The sequence below is a fragment of the Meleagris gallopavo genome, chromosome Z (genome assembly GCF_905368555.1).
Source record: "Meleagris gallopavo chromosome Z, MGAL_WU_HG_1.1, whole genome shotgun sequence".
Classification (NCBI taxonomy): domain Eukaryota; kingdom Metazoa; phylum Chordata; class Aves; order Galliformes; family Phasianidae; genus Meleagris; species Meleagris gallopavo.
Window position 1 is genome coordinate 38,403,652 of NC_139435.1, and position 14,363 is coordinate 38,418,014.

The window sequence follows — 14,363 nt, forward strand, 5'->3', positions numbered from 1 at the left end:
TTTTGTATCCGTCTGACCACGAAAAAACACTGGTAGTCAATTAGAAGATATAAATGGAAAAAAGTAACCTTTATTTCCTCTGAAGTGCCCGTTAGAAAGAAGGAGGTGAATCAGAGCGAGTCGTGTAGAATCATGAATAACATTTGTTGTACGTCTTTTATGCTCCAGTGGGGAAAGTGGGAGATGAATAATTTGCCTATTAGTTTTCATTACCTAACCAAAAATACTGCCTTCTATTAACATTCTTTGCATAAAGTAAGCAGCTAAATGTTGGCTTCTTTGTTGTAGAAGTTTTTGTGTGTCTGCTTTGCGTGTGTGTAGTGTTGGTGTGTGTGCACATACCATTTTGTGTGTGTGCGTGTGTATACACATACCCATGCATATGACAGTCTATTTGTGTACATTTTTGTCATTCCATTTTGCATATATTAGGGACACTGTGAAAAGAAATTTGCATCCTAGGGATGAGAAAAGTTTATTGATGTAGAGCCTATTGCACTTGTTGTTTAAGTTTATCGTGTTTTCATGAATCGCTAAACCACTCAGAATAGATTGGATGCTTGTCTGGGAGCCTCACAGTTACTTCTGTTGGTTTGCCCCCACCAGATAGAAGAAAATTTTGTATTTTGCTATCTGAATTTATCTTTTCAAGACAATTGAGATTCCATTGCTGGAATTTTTTGTAATGTCTGAAGTTTGTTTCTGTGCATTAAAATGGGATAGCTTTCATCTCCCTCAGAAGGGTGATTTTACCTTTCAGTGCTTCCTTTTTTCACTCTTGTTTTATGTTGATTTAGGAAATGCTGCATAGCATCTCTCTTCATTTTTAGAGAAATGGGAGCAATACTGACTGAAAATGCCATGTTAAGGGGAAGTAATCTAATTCAGTCTTAAGGAGATTCATTAAAAAAATAAAGCAGAATAAATAAAACAACAGGTTATCAGAAGATCTTAAGTTCTAGTTCTATGAACACCTGTAATAATTTTACATCTGAACTTAGATAGATTGAGAGTCTGAAAATGTTGTATGGTATTAAAAGAGGCTTGTCGTATTTTGTGAATACTGATAAAAGAAAAAAAAAAAAGAACATAATTAGATATCATGGCTCTAATTATATTGTCTTATATTATTTTGTTCTTGAGTTAGTCTGACAGAGTTCATGTTCTTTTAACACTGTGATATTTTAAAAGCTTCTAATGTTTGCTTGCTCTTTATAACTTCTCTAAATATTTCTTTTAATTTCCTATTTCTTTTAATTTCCCATTGTAGTGGAAGAAAACAGAAGCAGTATCATGAGTTTTTGAAATATAAATGTAGTATAAATTCCTTTGTGTTTGGGGCCTCTGTGTTTCATCAGACTCAGAACTGCTCTGGTTTGAGTGGTGGAGCAATGGCTGGAGTTTAAAATGGATTTTGCTGGAATAGAGTTCGGCACAAGAAAAGAAGTGAATGTACACAAATCATGTCTTTCTTTGTATTTTACATACATATTTTTATATGAATGTTCTCTGATTTAATGGAATCTGATGAAGCACCTTTTTAACTTTGCAATATTATTCTATCTTCATTGGTAAATGAACCAAATCACTGATCCGTGCAGTTTAAATGCAAAATACTGAAGTGAGCCTGGAACCCGGAGAGATTGCTTGTTCTCCTGACAATAAACTCGTTGTGTTTAATGAAATGAAACACAGTTATAATGACTTCTTTCACAGGTCATGTTCAGTTTAAAGCTGTTGACGGACTGAAACAAGTTAAATGTAATCCATTTTCTTTTTGAGAGATACAATGAGAAAAACTAAACCAAAACTGTGTGTCATAAGCATGCTGCAAGGGGATTATAAATCTGCATCTGGTATTTGCCATGGGGAGTGTGGTGTAGGATTTTTGCTTGGAGGAGTTGTAGTGCACACTCAGCTGTTCCTTTCCAGGTTGGGTGCAAATGTGTGAGCAACACGGTGCATCTAGTTGGTCTTGTCAAGTGTCGTAGCTACCGTGTTTTTAAATTGGAAACTGCAAGATCACACTCTTGGAACAATGCTCAAATTGTAGCCTTAAATCAACAGTATGATCTAATTAGGAATGATGTTTTCATTTCCTGTATTATTAATCTGAGTCATCTAACTGTCTTAAAATGATTCTTTTTTTAATCCATTATACTATATAATAGGAACATAATGTGTGAATGCGGTTGAAGGGAACCAGGGAATTAACTTGTAACTTTATAAGAATTTTACCAGACTATGTTTTTCCGTTCTAAAATAGTTGGTTTTCAACTGTTTGAGTACTAAGAAAGAAATGGAGGCTACTACTTGTGTGTCTGTTTATCACAGGAGAGATAAATGCACCAAAAACTTAAGAACAGGTATGTGATGGTGTTCAAAGAAAATGCAGTTTAGCACAAGAAATGCTGAACCTCAGTTTTTAGCAGTGACATTTTAATGATAGGAAGTCTGCAAAATTATTTGCCATCAATTGTAAAGGCAATAACAAGCCTTGGTGGTTTTTCACACTCTCTGTGTTAAGTGCTTTCAGAATGACAGCGTAAACTGTGTTAGAGAACTCCAAGGAAGTAAAACTGATTAAAATGTTCATGCTTGAATGATGCTGATGGAATAGTTCATTTGGACTTTCTCTACCTCCTGCAGCTCAAGCTGAAATATTAAAATTCAGTGGATTTAAATCTCTCCCCTCAGCTCAGGAAAAAAACATTACATTTTAATAGGTTTTAAACTCATAATTCATTGGTTTGGAGCAGCACTATTAAATCTATTTAAATATTACTTGTATTACTAAGGAAATGATTTAAATGATTTTGCCTTTACCATTCTATACATCTGAGAAAAAGGGGAAGAAAAAGGCTTTGTTTCAATTCTTAAGCATTTTGTTTTATGATGTCACTTTTACTATCTATTTTAAATGTAAGCAAATGGCAGTTATTGGAAGAAAGGATGCTTCTGTATTGTGGCATATAACTGTGAAGCTATCAAGCTCCTTTTTTAATACCCCACCAGTCAAAATCTGTTCTTGTGTTTGAAGGTGAAGTGCTAGTTTGCCCCATCTCAGAAAGTGTGTAATTTGTGTGTGGTTTTTTTTTTTTTTTTTTTGAGCAAATTCTGTGTCTACTGATGAGGAGAACAATGTCTGTTTAAATACACTATATGCTATTCTGCAGCCATGCAAAGTTTTGAAAGTGTTGTGGTGCAGATGTGGTGCACAGAAGTTGTTATACAAACCTAGTGTAATTGCGTGCTCTTGCTCCCAGGGCACCAGTGGTGCAGAGCTCTGCTGTTAGGTGTCAAGGTACTTGTAGCATTGCAGAAGCATTTTCAACTCCTTGCATGGTAGCTTATTTCTGCCTTTTGTGTGTGCTTGTGCAGTGAAGAAGAGAGGAGAGGGACTTCTGGTGGTTTTTTTTTTGATTGAGGGGAGCAGGCCTAGGCTGACATTGCTGACAGTGAGATGATGGAGGAGGGCTAACGCCTTACCTTGAAGCTTAACAGGAGCAGGGATGCTCTCCTAAACAATGCCCAGTTGCAGGCAGACTTTTTACCACAGGGTGGTACAGCGGAAGCTTTTTTCCTGTAAATTAAGAATGTTTAATGGTCCAGTTTGTGTGGTAGACTTGTTCCTGCTTGGAAAAGGGCAAGGAAATGCCTGTGTTGTAGCACTGGCACAAGTCACCCCTCTTAGGTTCTTCAGGTCCTTTCTATATTGTTTGTTCAAGGGCTGTGCTGGCATTAAGCGGTGGTTGAAGCTTAAATACTGCAAAACAAAGTGGCCACCTGCTGCATATTGTACACAGATTGTTATAGTGGGAAGGTGGCAGACGAGATTGACTTAATGGATATGTGCTTCATTCGTCTATCTAAAGAAATACTGAAACTCATACCTCCCTATTTAATGACTCTTGTTTGCTGTTTGTATGCTAAGAACCTGTGAAGTGTGGTCTGCAATTTTTTTGACACTACCTGGTCTCTGAAATAGAACTGTAGAAGAGGAAATTGTAGATGTAGATGCTTTTAGGTGAATATTTTTTGTTTTTGAATAATTTGTTTGAAGTATGGCTAGGTCAAAGATGCTGCTTTTTTGAGGATCAGAAGGGAAGAGGTGGTTTTCTGTTTTTTTTCTTTTCAAATACTGTCTTCAGAGCGTCTTGCAGGTGAGGACTGATTTCAGTTAGTCTCTACCGTATGTAGCATTATCCTAATTTAAAAAGGATGAAAATGAAGTACAGAAGATCTTTATAGTGAATTTGGAGAGAAATAATTAGAATGCACATAATTCCAGCTTCCATATTTACTGAAAAACCTCTCCGAGGGTGGATTTTAAATGCTGTTGCTACACTTGGAATGGGCTGCCACTGTTTTCCTCTTTACACAAGCTGTTGTAGCTACTGAATTTATATTGGTATATCACTGTAGGAGCAGTCAGTAACATGTTGCATGGTGAAGTGCAGACCATTTATTACATCCCACTGCCAATATGCTGATGCCAGAGGCCCTGCTTGTTATGCTAAAGTAAGTGCATATGACAAAAGTACTACAGCTCATATATTGTATCTGATCTGGCAGGCCAGCTAACTTCTGCCTTTTGTTTCTCCAAACTCTGGCACCAATGCTAATTAACCACTGTATCTTTTTTTTTTTTTTTTTTTTTTTTTTAAATTAAGATTAATCAGTATGGCTATAAGGAGTCCCATGGAGAATTTTCTTCATACTTTACAGCATGAATATGTACAGTATTTTTTTTTTATGACTTCCTTCATGAATAGGAAATAAAGAGGAGAAAACAGTGTTGCCGTACTGATCTGTACTCCAGTGCACGGAAGCTGCCTCCATCTCCAACCTAATACAGATTTGGCACATTCTGTCAGACTCTTGGTCCACTGTTTGCTATGTAATACTTCAGTGGTGGCGTAATAATTTTGCTTTGGAAGATAAATAGTATTTAAAGTGAAGACATAGTGTATAATGTGAAGGCAAGGATTTCCCAAAAAATACTCAAGTGAGAAATTAACAATGCTTACATACTCAGTGGAAATGCAGCCCATCTAAACATACATCCTTACTGAACTGCGTAGCCTAAAGGCTGTTGTTACTGTGCCATGTTTTCAAACCATGGTGTTTTGCAATCATCTACAAGCAGGCCTATATATTTGTCATTTAAACTTATTCCAAAGTTTTCAGATACTACCTACACAATGAATGAGGATTAGGTGTCCAAACAGTGGATCAGTTCAACATTTGCTTTCCTCCTTGGAGGAATATGAGTAGTTTCTTACATGTCTTCAATCATACTATCTAGAGCAAGAACTTTAGTTACAAGGATGCAGACTAAAATACTTCGTTTCCAGATGTAAAGTTAGTCTTGAAAGATGGAATTTAAGAGATCTTTAAGTTGTCTGAAATTTCAAAATGTTTTACTTCTGTTAGTGAAACAATTCTCCACTTCATGTTTGGATTTTTCACAACAACTTCTTCAATATATGAATGCATCACAGGCATTGAATCTCCTCTAGTAATGTTTCTGATATGAGGCAGTACTGCTTCAGCTGTTCTACAGCTGGGAGAAGCTGAGGCAAATAGGGCAAGTGGCCCTTTTAAGTTTCAGAGTTGTGACTTAAATGTAGGTTATTTGATCCTTGTCAAGACCTTTTATCAAAGCTGTTGTAACAGGTAAGCTGTACTAGAGCAAAAGAAATCACTTTAAATCTTGGTTAGTTGACTGCTGGGCACTAAGTTAGAAAGGGAGAAGTTTAGTACATTCAGTCAGGTCATCTCTCTTAGAGAGAGAGAATGGTAGCCTTGTGTCTTAACAGCTAACTTTCTTGGGAACAGACTGCTCACCACCGGGAAGAGCAGGCATTGCAATGATCTGCACAGGGGTGTGGTTGCAGCAGAAATAGCAGTCTTTTGAGTATAGAATGGGTTGGAAGGAATGGATCAATTCCAGCAACCCAGGTGTTTATCCCAAACACCTTGCTAAAATTCAGCACAGTGTGGACTCCTGTGTTGCAGCCATGACAAAACATAGAGTAGCATTGGAAGAACTAAGGAGTCTATTAATCACTACTTACTGTCCTGAAATTTGACTTATTTGTCTAATGTATGGCACGTGGGAAGCCACTGGCATTTCTTCTGATAAGACCTTGATCACAGCTGCACTTGGTGCTGTCTGCCTTCTCTTAATGTAAATTTTCTTTTCCTAAGCTAGCAAGAGGATGGGGAAAAAAAAAAAAAAAGAAGAGAGCTGAACTAGCATAATTTATACAATAATCTTTGCCCTATATGAGATGATAATAGAAAGTGATTTTGAAGAGCCTTCTCTCTGTTGAAAATGAGAGAAGTCCTGCAGGCAGAAGAGTGAACTACTGAACTCTAAGATTCTGGGGAAAAACGCACCTGTCCCTTTGCAGTGAGTTTTTTTTCTTTACTGAAACACTAGCCTCTTTAACCACAGGTCTTTGACTTCATAGTGGATCTCCTGTTGTTGTTACTTTTACCCTCTATACTGTTTTACTGAGTGAAAAAAAAAAAAAAAATCCAAAGAAGAGAAGGCACTTGGTAAAATGTGTAACAGGAACAGATGTTCCTGTATGTATGATTAAGAGTGGAAATGTTCTGTACCGATATTACATTTCATCCCAACAGTGTAGTTCTGGAATTGACTTCTTACTTGTAGATCACTTTAAAAGATTTCAGACAATTTGTAAATACATGATTCTGACAGTTTCTTGGTTACTTATGTAGGAATGTGCTTCCCTAATTATTAATGACAGCTATTGTTTTTTTCCCTTCTACTCACAGTTTTCTGAGTGGAGTTTGTTTTCCTTAATTAGAATCCTCAAAAGCAGAAATCAGTGGTTCTCAGTGAATAAGAACTTTGGCATTTGCATAGAGTTTGTTTGTTTTATTGTTGTTCTTTTAATTTATCTTTTTTTTTCCCTCAATTCTGTAGTTTTTAAATTCTTTTTCTTGTTTTCACTGTCCTTGTGAAGCACTTAATTTTGCTGCAGGGAAGTTGTATTTGGCGTATAGACTTCCTACCAATCTCCGGTACTGTCCTTTCTCAGTGGATGCACTTATTTGCAAAATGATCGCTTTTCTATTGCAAGACTGGTCTCAAGATCCTATTTCTGTACCACAGTCTCTTTATGTGTGCATGTATGTCCCAGATCATTCCACTGGAGGAGCTATTGCATGACTCTCCTTCTATGCTATTTTGCCATATCGTATCTTAACATAAAAAGAAAATAAACAAACAAAAAAAACCCAAAAAAACTGTATTGGTATGGTATGCCAGAAAAGAGAAGAAATGCAGTGTGGATAATATCAGGAGGTGCAAACAAGCATGAAAGAGAAAAACAGTACACCTATATCTGTGCATGCCAACATACTTCCATTTCTTACTGGTCTTTGAACCACTGATATTTTATATTCTTGAGCCACTGTTTTTATCTCAATAATCTTTATCTCAATTATCATCTTGTATGTATACTGTCATAATAACAAATCTCTTTAAACAAGAAATCACTTTATCTGATGAATTTCATAAAGCTATCTTATTCAGATATTTTGGTGATCCTCCCTAGCAGGTATGGGTAGTATGTGCATGAATATAGATCTATCTTTTTGAGGTGTTCATTTGTTAACTTTAGAAATGCCTTCAGGTTAGAGGTGTACATTCAGATTGTTTGGATAGTGGCTGTGTGCTTTCAGGGTCTATGAGGGGAAAATGGTAGATTATTGTGACTCTTGGAAAGTATCCAGTAAAAACTTGAACCTTTTCCAGGAAAATAAGGTTTTGATGTGCTGACTATAACAAGAGAGCATTAGAAACTAATTTCTTAATGAGTTTATTTTCATATTTCGCTTCATTTGATCCTTTTAGGTGTACAGGGATAAGAATTAAATAAAGCATCAATATTAATAATTCCAGTTGTAAAAATTTGTGATACTCAGGTAAGTATCTTTTGCAAAGCTTTTTTATTCATTTCTTAGACATGGCTTTGGAAGTTATTTTTTCTCCTTTTTACTGTAGACTATGTAGGAGAATATTCAGAATTTAAAAAACAAAAACAGATTAGTAGCAACTATACTCTATTTGATATATATTAATAAGTCTAGAAATTTTTAATTCAGATTTTAATAACAAACTGTCATCTTAAATTTATTATCAAAAATAATTTTCTTTTTTGACTTCTTTCTCTGGTTTTACCCTTGCTCTTATGTTTTTGTTCTTTGGATAGTTCTTAAAAACTTTGAAACCTAGTAGCATTGTGTAGATGTATTCCTTGTTAACTGAACAAATTTGGGGTGCTTTGTAGTAGCTGTTTTCTTTAAATAGTTCTGGAAGATTTACAGCAAAATATAGCCTGGTATACTGCCTTTGCAAGTTTTCACCCATTATGAAAATGCATACTTGATTTTATGCATACTGCATTCAAATGTGCTAGGATTGTGTAAAGTTAACTGCATTCTAAGGGTTCACAAATGACATGACTAAGAATAGCAAATTAAAGAGGAGATGGAGAAGTGGGAAGTGAAAGCATTACAGCAACATCAGAAAATTACGTGATGGCTCAATTGGCTCATTTTCAGGCTTTCCTTGCAGGTTTTTAAATTTTAAATTTTTATGAAACTACCCAATGAGGAAAGGTTGAGGGAACTAGGCTTGTTTAGCTTGGAGAAGAGAAGGCTCAAAGGAGACCTCATTGTGGCCTTCCAGTACTTGAAGGGAGCGTATAAACAGCAGGGGGAACGGCTGTTTACGAGGGTGGATAGTGATAGAACAAGAGGGAATGGTTTTAAATTGAGGCAGGGGAGGTTTAGGTTACATATTAGGAGGAAGTTTTTCCACACAGATGGTGGTGTGACACGCTGGAGGTGTCAAGGAGGTTGTGGATACCCCATCCCTGGAGGCATTCAAGGCCAGGCTGGATGTGGCTCTGGGCAGCCTGGTCTAGTAGTTGGCAACCCTGCCCATGGCAGGGAGGTTGAAACTAGATGATCGTTGTAGTCCTTTTCAACCCAGACCATTCTGTTATTCTATTATATTATGATTCGATGATCTAAATTCATTGTATGAGAGAAATGAATGTAAACAACTATCTCTGTTGGAATGTTTCTGTGGGGGAGCATATCTGTCACTTGTTTTACTCCTCTGTATCTTTGGCTTTTTGAGGGATAAAGAGCAGACCATGTCTTTTTCTTATCGTGTTGTAGTGCTAATGTGACGCCCAGTGGATAAGGAATTGCCTGTGTTTTTCTAGCTTTCTCTGTAACCAAGCAGCTGCAGACAGGCCATCCTGGAAGCTAATGTTCACTGGTGACGCTGATGGGTAGTGAAAAAGCAAAACTAAACTGTGAATGCTGTGGGTTTTTGAACAAAGTAATAGATGTCAAAGGCAGCTGAAGGGATTCTGCCACTTTCTGTCTTCCTGAGTATGATTATTGGAAAACGGCACTTAATTAGATGATCATTTATGGTTGTTTTCTTTTTCTCTTTTTTTTTATTTGACATTATTACTGCCAACTTTGTCCCCACATTTTATTCTGAGAGCAAAATATACCTAGCATTTTTACTTCTTTTTTTTTAAACTAGAGTTTGACTTTATCCATGCAACATTGTTTTTTGGTTGTTTTTGTTTGTTTGTTTTTCTTCTTCTCTCCCCACTCTCTTCAGTTAGTTTCAAAGATCTCTAAGTCAAGTTGTGAAGAAATCATCAGTTCTTGGCCAAGATGAACTAGGCCAACTATGCATTTCTGGATGATCTTAAGCCACTGCACTGACGTGCGGTTACATTCTCTCAATGCACTTGTAATGTCTGGGAGATGTTAAGAATGTTTGTTACATCCAAGATGCAGAATCTCTTCTGCTTTGTTGCTGAGTTATGTAGAGAAACTCCCAACAAAGAACAGCAAAAGATTACATTTGCATTGCAGTTTTCTTCAAGTTCTTTGGAAATCATCCCATATCCGTGGAGGAGGTCATATAATGCAAATTGAGTAGGTTCTCTGTGGATTGTACAGAAATATGCAGTGAGTGCAATTTTTCTTGCATTTTTTGATCAACTTTGAAATAGTTAACAAGACCAGAAGCTCCATCACTACTGATATTCTTAAGCTCTTTTCATTGCTTCAAGCCCCTGGCAGATTAAGGCAGACATGTTCTTGCACTGATTTATAGTATGTTTTTAAAAGGACTGGGGAATTCTGCATTTAAAATGAAAGCTGATATTCTGTATCACAGGTTATTCTGTCCACTCCTTTTCTTTCTCTGTTTATCTTCTTTTTTTTTTTTTTTTTTTTCTTTCTCCAACCTCCCTGCAGTCCCCCACAAATCCAATTTGTCAGCTTGTTCCCTTTTGTAAGGAAGCCCCAGTCAAACCCTGAAGCTAAACAACACACAGTTGGCTCTTGTTTTATTTTGTTATAGTTAATTTTAAATTCAGAGCAATGAAGCATCATTCCATAAGAGCACCAGAGAAACGAAATGTTTGATACATCTGTGAGAATGGATACTTATTTGAATGACGTAGGATTGCAAGCAGTGAGAGGACTGATCCTTTTTTTCTACCTGGAAAAATCTTCTTTCCAGCTTTCTTTTTGTGCTTTTTTTTTTTTTTTTTTGTGTGTGTGTGTGTGTGTGTGTGTGTGTGTGTGTGTGTGTGTGTTTCTGTGTGGTTTTTTTTTCCTCACTTCCTTTTGGGTCATTCATCTTCTGTTCCTGGCACTGCTCTAAGTCGGGTGTCATGTATTTGCCTCCGCCATTCAGATTCCAGAGACTGGGCTGTATTTATAAAAGTAAGACAAGGATCCGTACCTTCACAAGAAGGTGTTAAGGGATGTACCTGTCCAGTGTACTGCATGAGTTAGGTGGCATGTTGCATGTGACTTGCTTTCTTTCACTTTCAGCTTACCCATATGTAAAGATTCATGTTAAAGAGGGGAGGGAACAATCAGGTGGGCTGCACATTGTCTCTTGATTGATTAGAGAGCTAGATTGTGAGGTGGGAAATGAATTCATATTCAAATGAAAAACAGAAGTATGAGCTTAGCCTTGTAGTAAGAAATTTCAGATGGAATGATTTTATGCAAAACGGGTTTTTATTTCTTCCTCTTCCTATGTCCTTTATGAAGACATGCAGGGAAGAGAACAATCTTAGAGGTTTTCTGATTTGATTTACTATGAGCCTTGAGAAGTGATTGCTTGAAAGCTACAAGAAAATTTCAAAGCTAATCTAGTTACTGAAGGAGCTGGAATTAGTTGGACAATAGGTAGGTAAATCTTGAACCTAGATACGTCTCTCTTGAGAGGTATTTAAGTTAATTTTTTTTCTGGCCTTCCCATTCAGTAGCAACAAACTATCTACCCACAGTGGTTAGTATAGCACAGAGCTTGATGCAGCCCTGGTTGAGGTCAAGCACTCCCAATTTGACCCTCTCAAGGGCTTTATGTGTTGCCAGTGTACTGGTAAAAATGACTTTAAACTCTTGTCAGCGCAGTTACTGGTGCATGCATCACAGTCCCACTCAAATAAACCTGTCACAACACAGAGTCAGCAGCTAGAGAACAGTACAAGGGCAGGCCTCTAGCTTTCCATTCGAGCATCACTAAACGTGCACAGAGTGCCCAATTATTTCAGCATTATTGAACAAGCCTACAGGAGGACCCAAGCCTTGCTACATTAGATTTTCTTTAGTAATTTGCTCAAGTACCGCTGAGGACACTTAAAGGGCTTAAAACGGTGGCTGCAACCAGTTTCCTTTTCTGGATTGTTAATTCAGGTTTTCTCTTTCAAATTAACTCTCACTGCATGCTGTGCAGTAGTGCTGGGAGAACTGTTTAACGCTAATTTTCTCAATTTTCAGCTTTTTTATTTTTTGCATTATATAACTGCTGTTATAGTTACATATGCTTTGATTAGACGTGTACATGGTGTGTTTCTGCTAGCAAGAATAAAATATAATAGCGCTGTCAGATGAATAAAACACCATTTTTACTAACACTGGAAAATTCCTTTTTTTTTTTTTCATTTTTGTTATTTCAGCCTGAAGTTTACAGACTGTGTTACATTCAAACATACAGACATTTATAAAATGCCAGGGTGTTTTTGAGTGTTGATACCTGAGTCAGTCAGTTGTATTGGCTGATCTGACTGATTATGTTTGATGTACAGGATCAATGAAACAGCCCTAAGATCCCTTAACAAATTCAATATCTGTGTTTCATTTTTCACAGCAGCAACAACTCCAGGCCCAGCATTTGTCACATGGACATGGTCTCCCTGTACCTCTCACTCCACACCCCTCAGGCTTGCAGCCTCCAGCAATCCCCCCCATTGGCAGCAGTGCTGGCCTTCTAGCACTGTCCAGTGCACTGGGGGGGCAGTCACACCTCCCAATCAAGGATGAAAAAAAGCACCATGATAACGATCACCAAAGAGGTGAGTGCTGCCAGATGATTGCATGGCTTCATTCATTTCTGTTTTCTTCTTTTTCTTCTAATTCTCCTGCTTCTATTCTAGGAAAAAAAAATATTAAAAATAATGTTTGCAAGAGTTACTAACTAATTGCTTTAGTATTTATTGCCTACTGGTAGCTAGAAGGTGTGTTCAAATGGTGGAGTTCCAGTTTTGTAAATCTGGCTGTGGAATATTAATAATTAACTGCAAAAAGCTAACATCTGTGCAATTTATTATTTAACAGATATTAGAATTCTTTCTTCCGAGTATGATAAATGTATAATTTTATGTAAACTAACTAGTACTTTTCTTTTTCCTCTCTTCCTCCTCATCTCTTGCTGCTACCTTCTGTCCTCCATGCACATGGTGGCTGCTCCACATGCAGACAGAGACTCCATTAAGGTAGGACTCCATTTTGTAGGTGGAAGGAGTGGTTCAAAAGAGCTGCTTAGTGCACACATGGCCAATAGTGGTGGTCACCAGGCGAAACTGGGCCGTGACTCTCATGCTCATTAATGAAGTGCTGGATAGGCTGTCTAACATTCATTAGACGGTGGAGCTAGAATTGCAGGTCATGTATCCAGCGAGGCTGGCAGCAGCACTACTGCTCCTTGACTGGCTCCTCAGCATAAAGGCTGTTCCTGGATATGGTAAAGAGGGCTACCCTGAGTCTCTGTATAAGCTTATGAAACGGAAATAATTAGTCAGAAGTTTTGAGTCTCTGGCAGCTGTAAAAACCAAAATTATGATAGATCTACATGATGCCATCTCAAGGCAGTTATGGAAAGAAGGGTTGTGTCACTTGTAGAGAAAATGTGGGGGTCTCACACTGCTATTGTTTCAGCAGCAGTTTGCAGAGGAAGAAACTACCATTTCCTGTTCTGCAAGCAGATAAGAGCCCTATGTTCCCCTTCCAAAAGTCAATTTTCAGGTTGTGAATGACTCTGTAGCATATATACCTGTGCTATCCTGTGAATGGTAGTGTTTATAAGCAGATGTAATACATATTTTGCACCTCATGTAATTTTGAGCATTCAGTAGTGCATACTGCAGTGATTCAACATATGTGCCTGGATTCCTGTCCGTGCTTCATTGTCATTAGAGTCTCAGAGAGGCTCCTAGAATTTTAATGCCGTGAGTGGGGAGGTGTATCATGGCTCTGCCCTCTCCTGGATCCATCTGGTCTCCTGTCTGCTGCTGGTCACTTACTAGCTTACAGCAGAAGCAGTTGTTGCCAGTTGCACACTTACCTGCAAGGCCTGGATAGCTGGATGCAGTTACAGCTTAGAGCTTGAATGGCTTTACAGTCTTGAGGAGCATAAGATTAAGCATTTCTAGATGATCGTGAGTATGAAATGGAAGAGGTGCTTATACGAAGGGCAAGACATACACCCACCTTAGTGAGCACTTGCAACTGATTCGTCAAGTTTTCAGTGGTGCTTTTCTTAGAAAATGTGATTTATTCTTAGGATTGGATTCTTATTCTTAGGATGTTTGGACAAACAATAGAAGAAGTGTTCACAGCACAGGTCTTAGGTGTATTTGATGAGACTACTAGGAATACACCTAAGACCTGTGCTGTCACAGGATCAGCAGGATGTCCTTTATATATGGCTCCATTATAGAGCCAGTTCTCTTCAATGTTTTATAAATGATTTGGATGCATACTGAGCCAATTTGTAGATGATGTTAAAATAGGAGTAGCTGTTGACTCCCTTGAGGGTAAAAAGAGCTCTTTGGAGGGATGCTGACAAATTGACTGGCAGTTGCTAATCCCATGAAATTTGACAAGAGCAAGTGCTGAATTTTGCACTTGGAATGGTGTGGCTTTGGATATTTGTAAAGAGACTTGGAAAGCATCCCTGCAGAAAGGTGCTTGGGGACTCTGGTTGA

General features: G+C 37.7%; 1 protein-coding gene across 7 annotated transcripts in view; it reads left to right on the forward strand.

Moving 5' to 3' along the window:
• Positions 1-14,363, forward strand: part of LOC100544843 (transducin-like enhancer protein 4) — a 102,738-nt gene that overhangs the window by 44,004 nt on the left and 44,371 nt on the right. For 4 of the 7 annotated variants that reach the window (XM_085212777.1, XM_085212781.1, XM_085212778.1 and 1 more), the window contains 2 exons: positions 12,248-12,452; positions 12,856-12,872. The exons of 1 other annotated variant lie outside the window; for it this stretch is intronic. In XM_085212777.1, the coding sequence (XP_085068903.1) occupies positions 12,248-12,452; positions 12,856-12,872 (222 nt within the window). The remainder of the gene's footprint in view (positions 1-12,247; positions 12,453-12,855; positions 12,873-14,363) is intronic. 2 more of the 7 variants (XM_085212779.1, XM_085212780.1) reach the window with 1 other exon arrangement.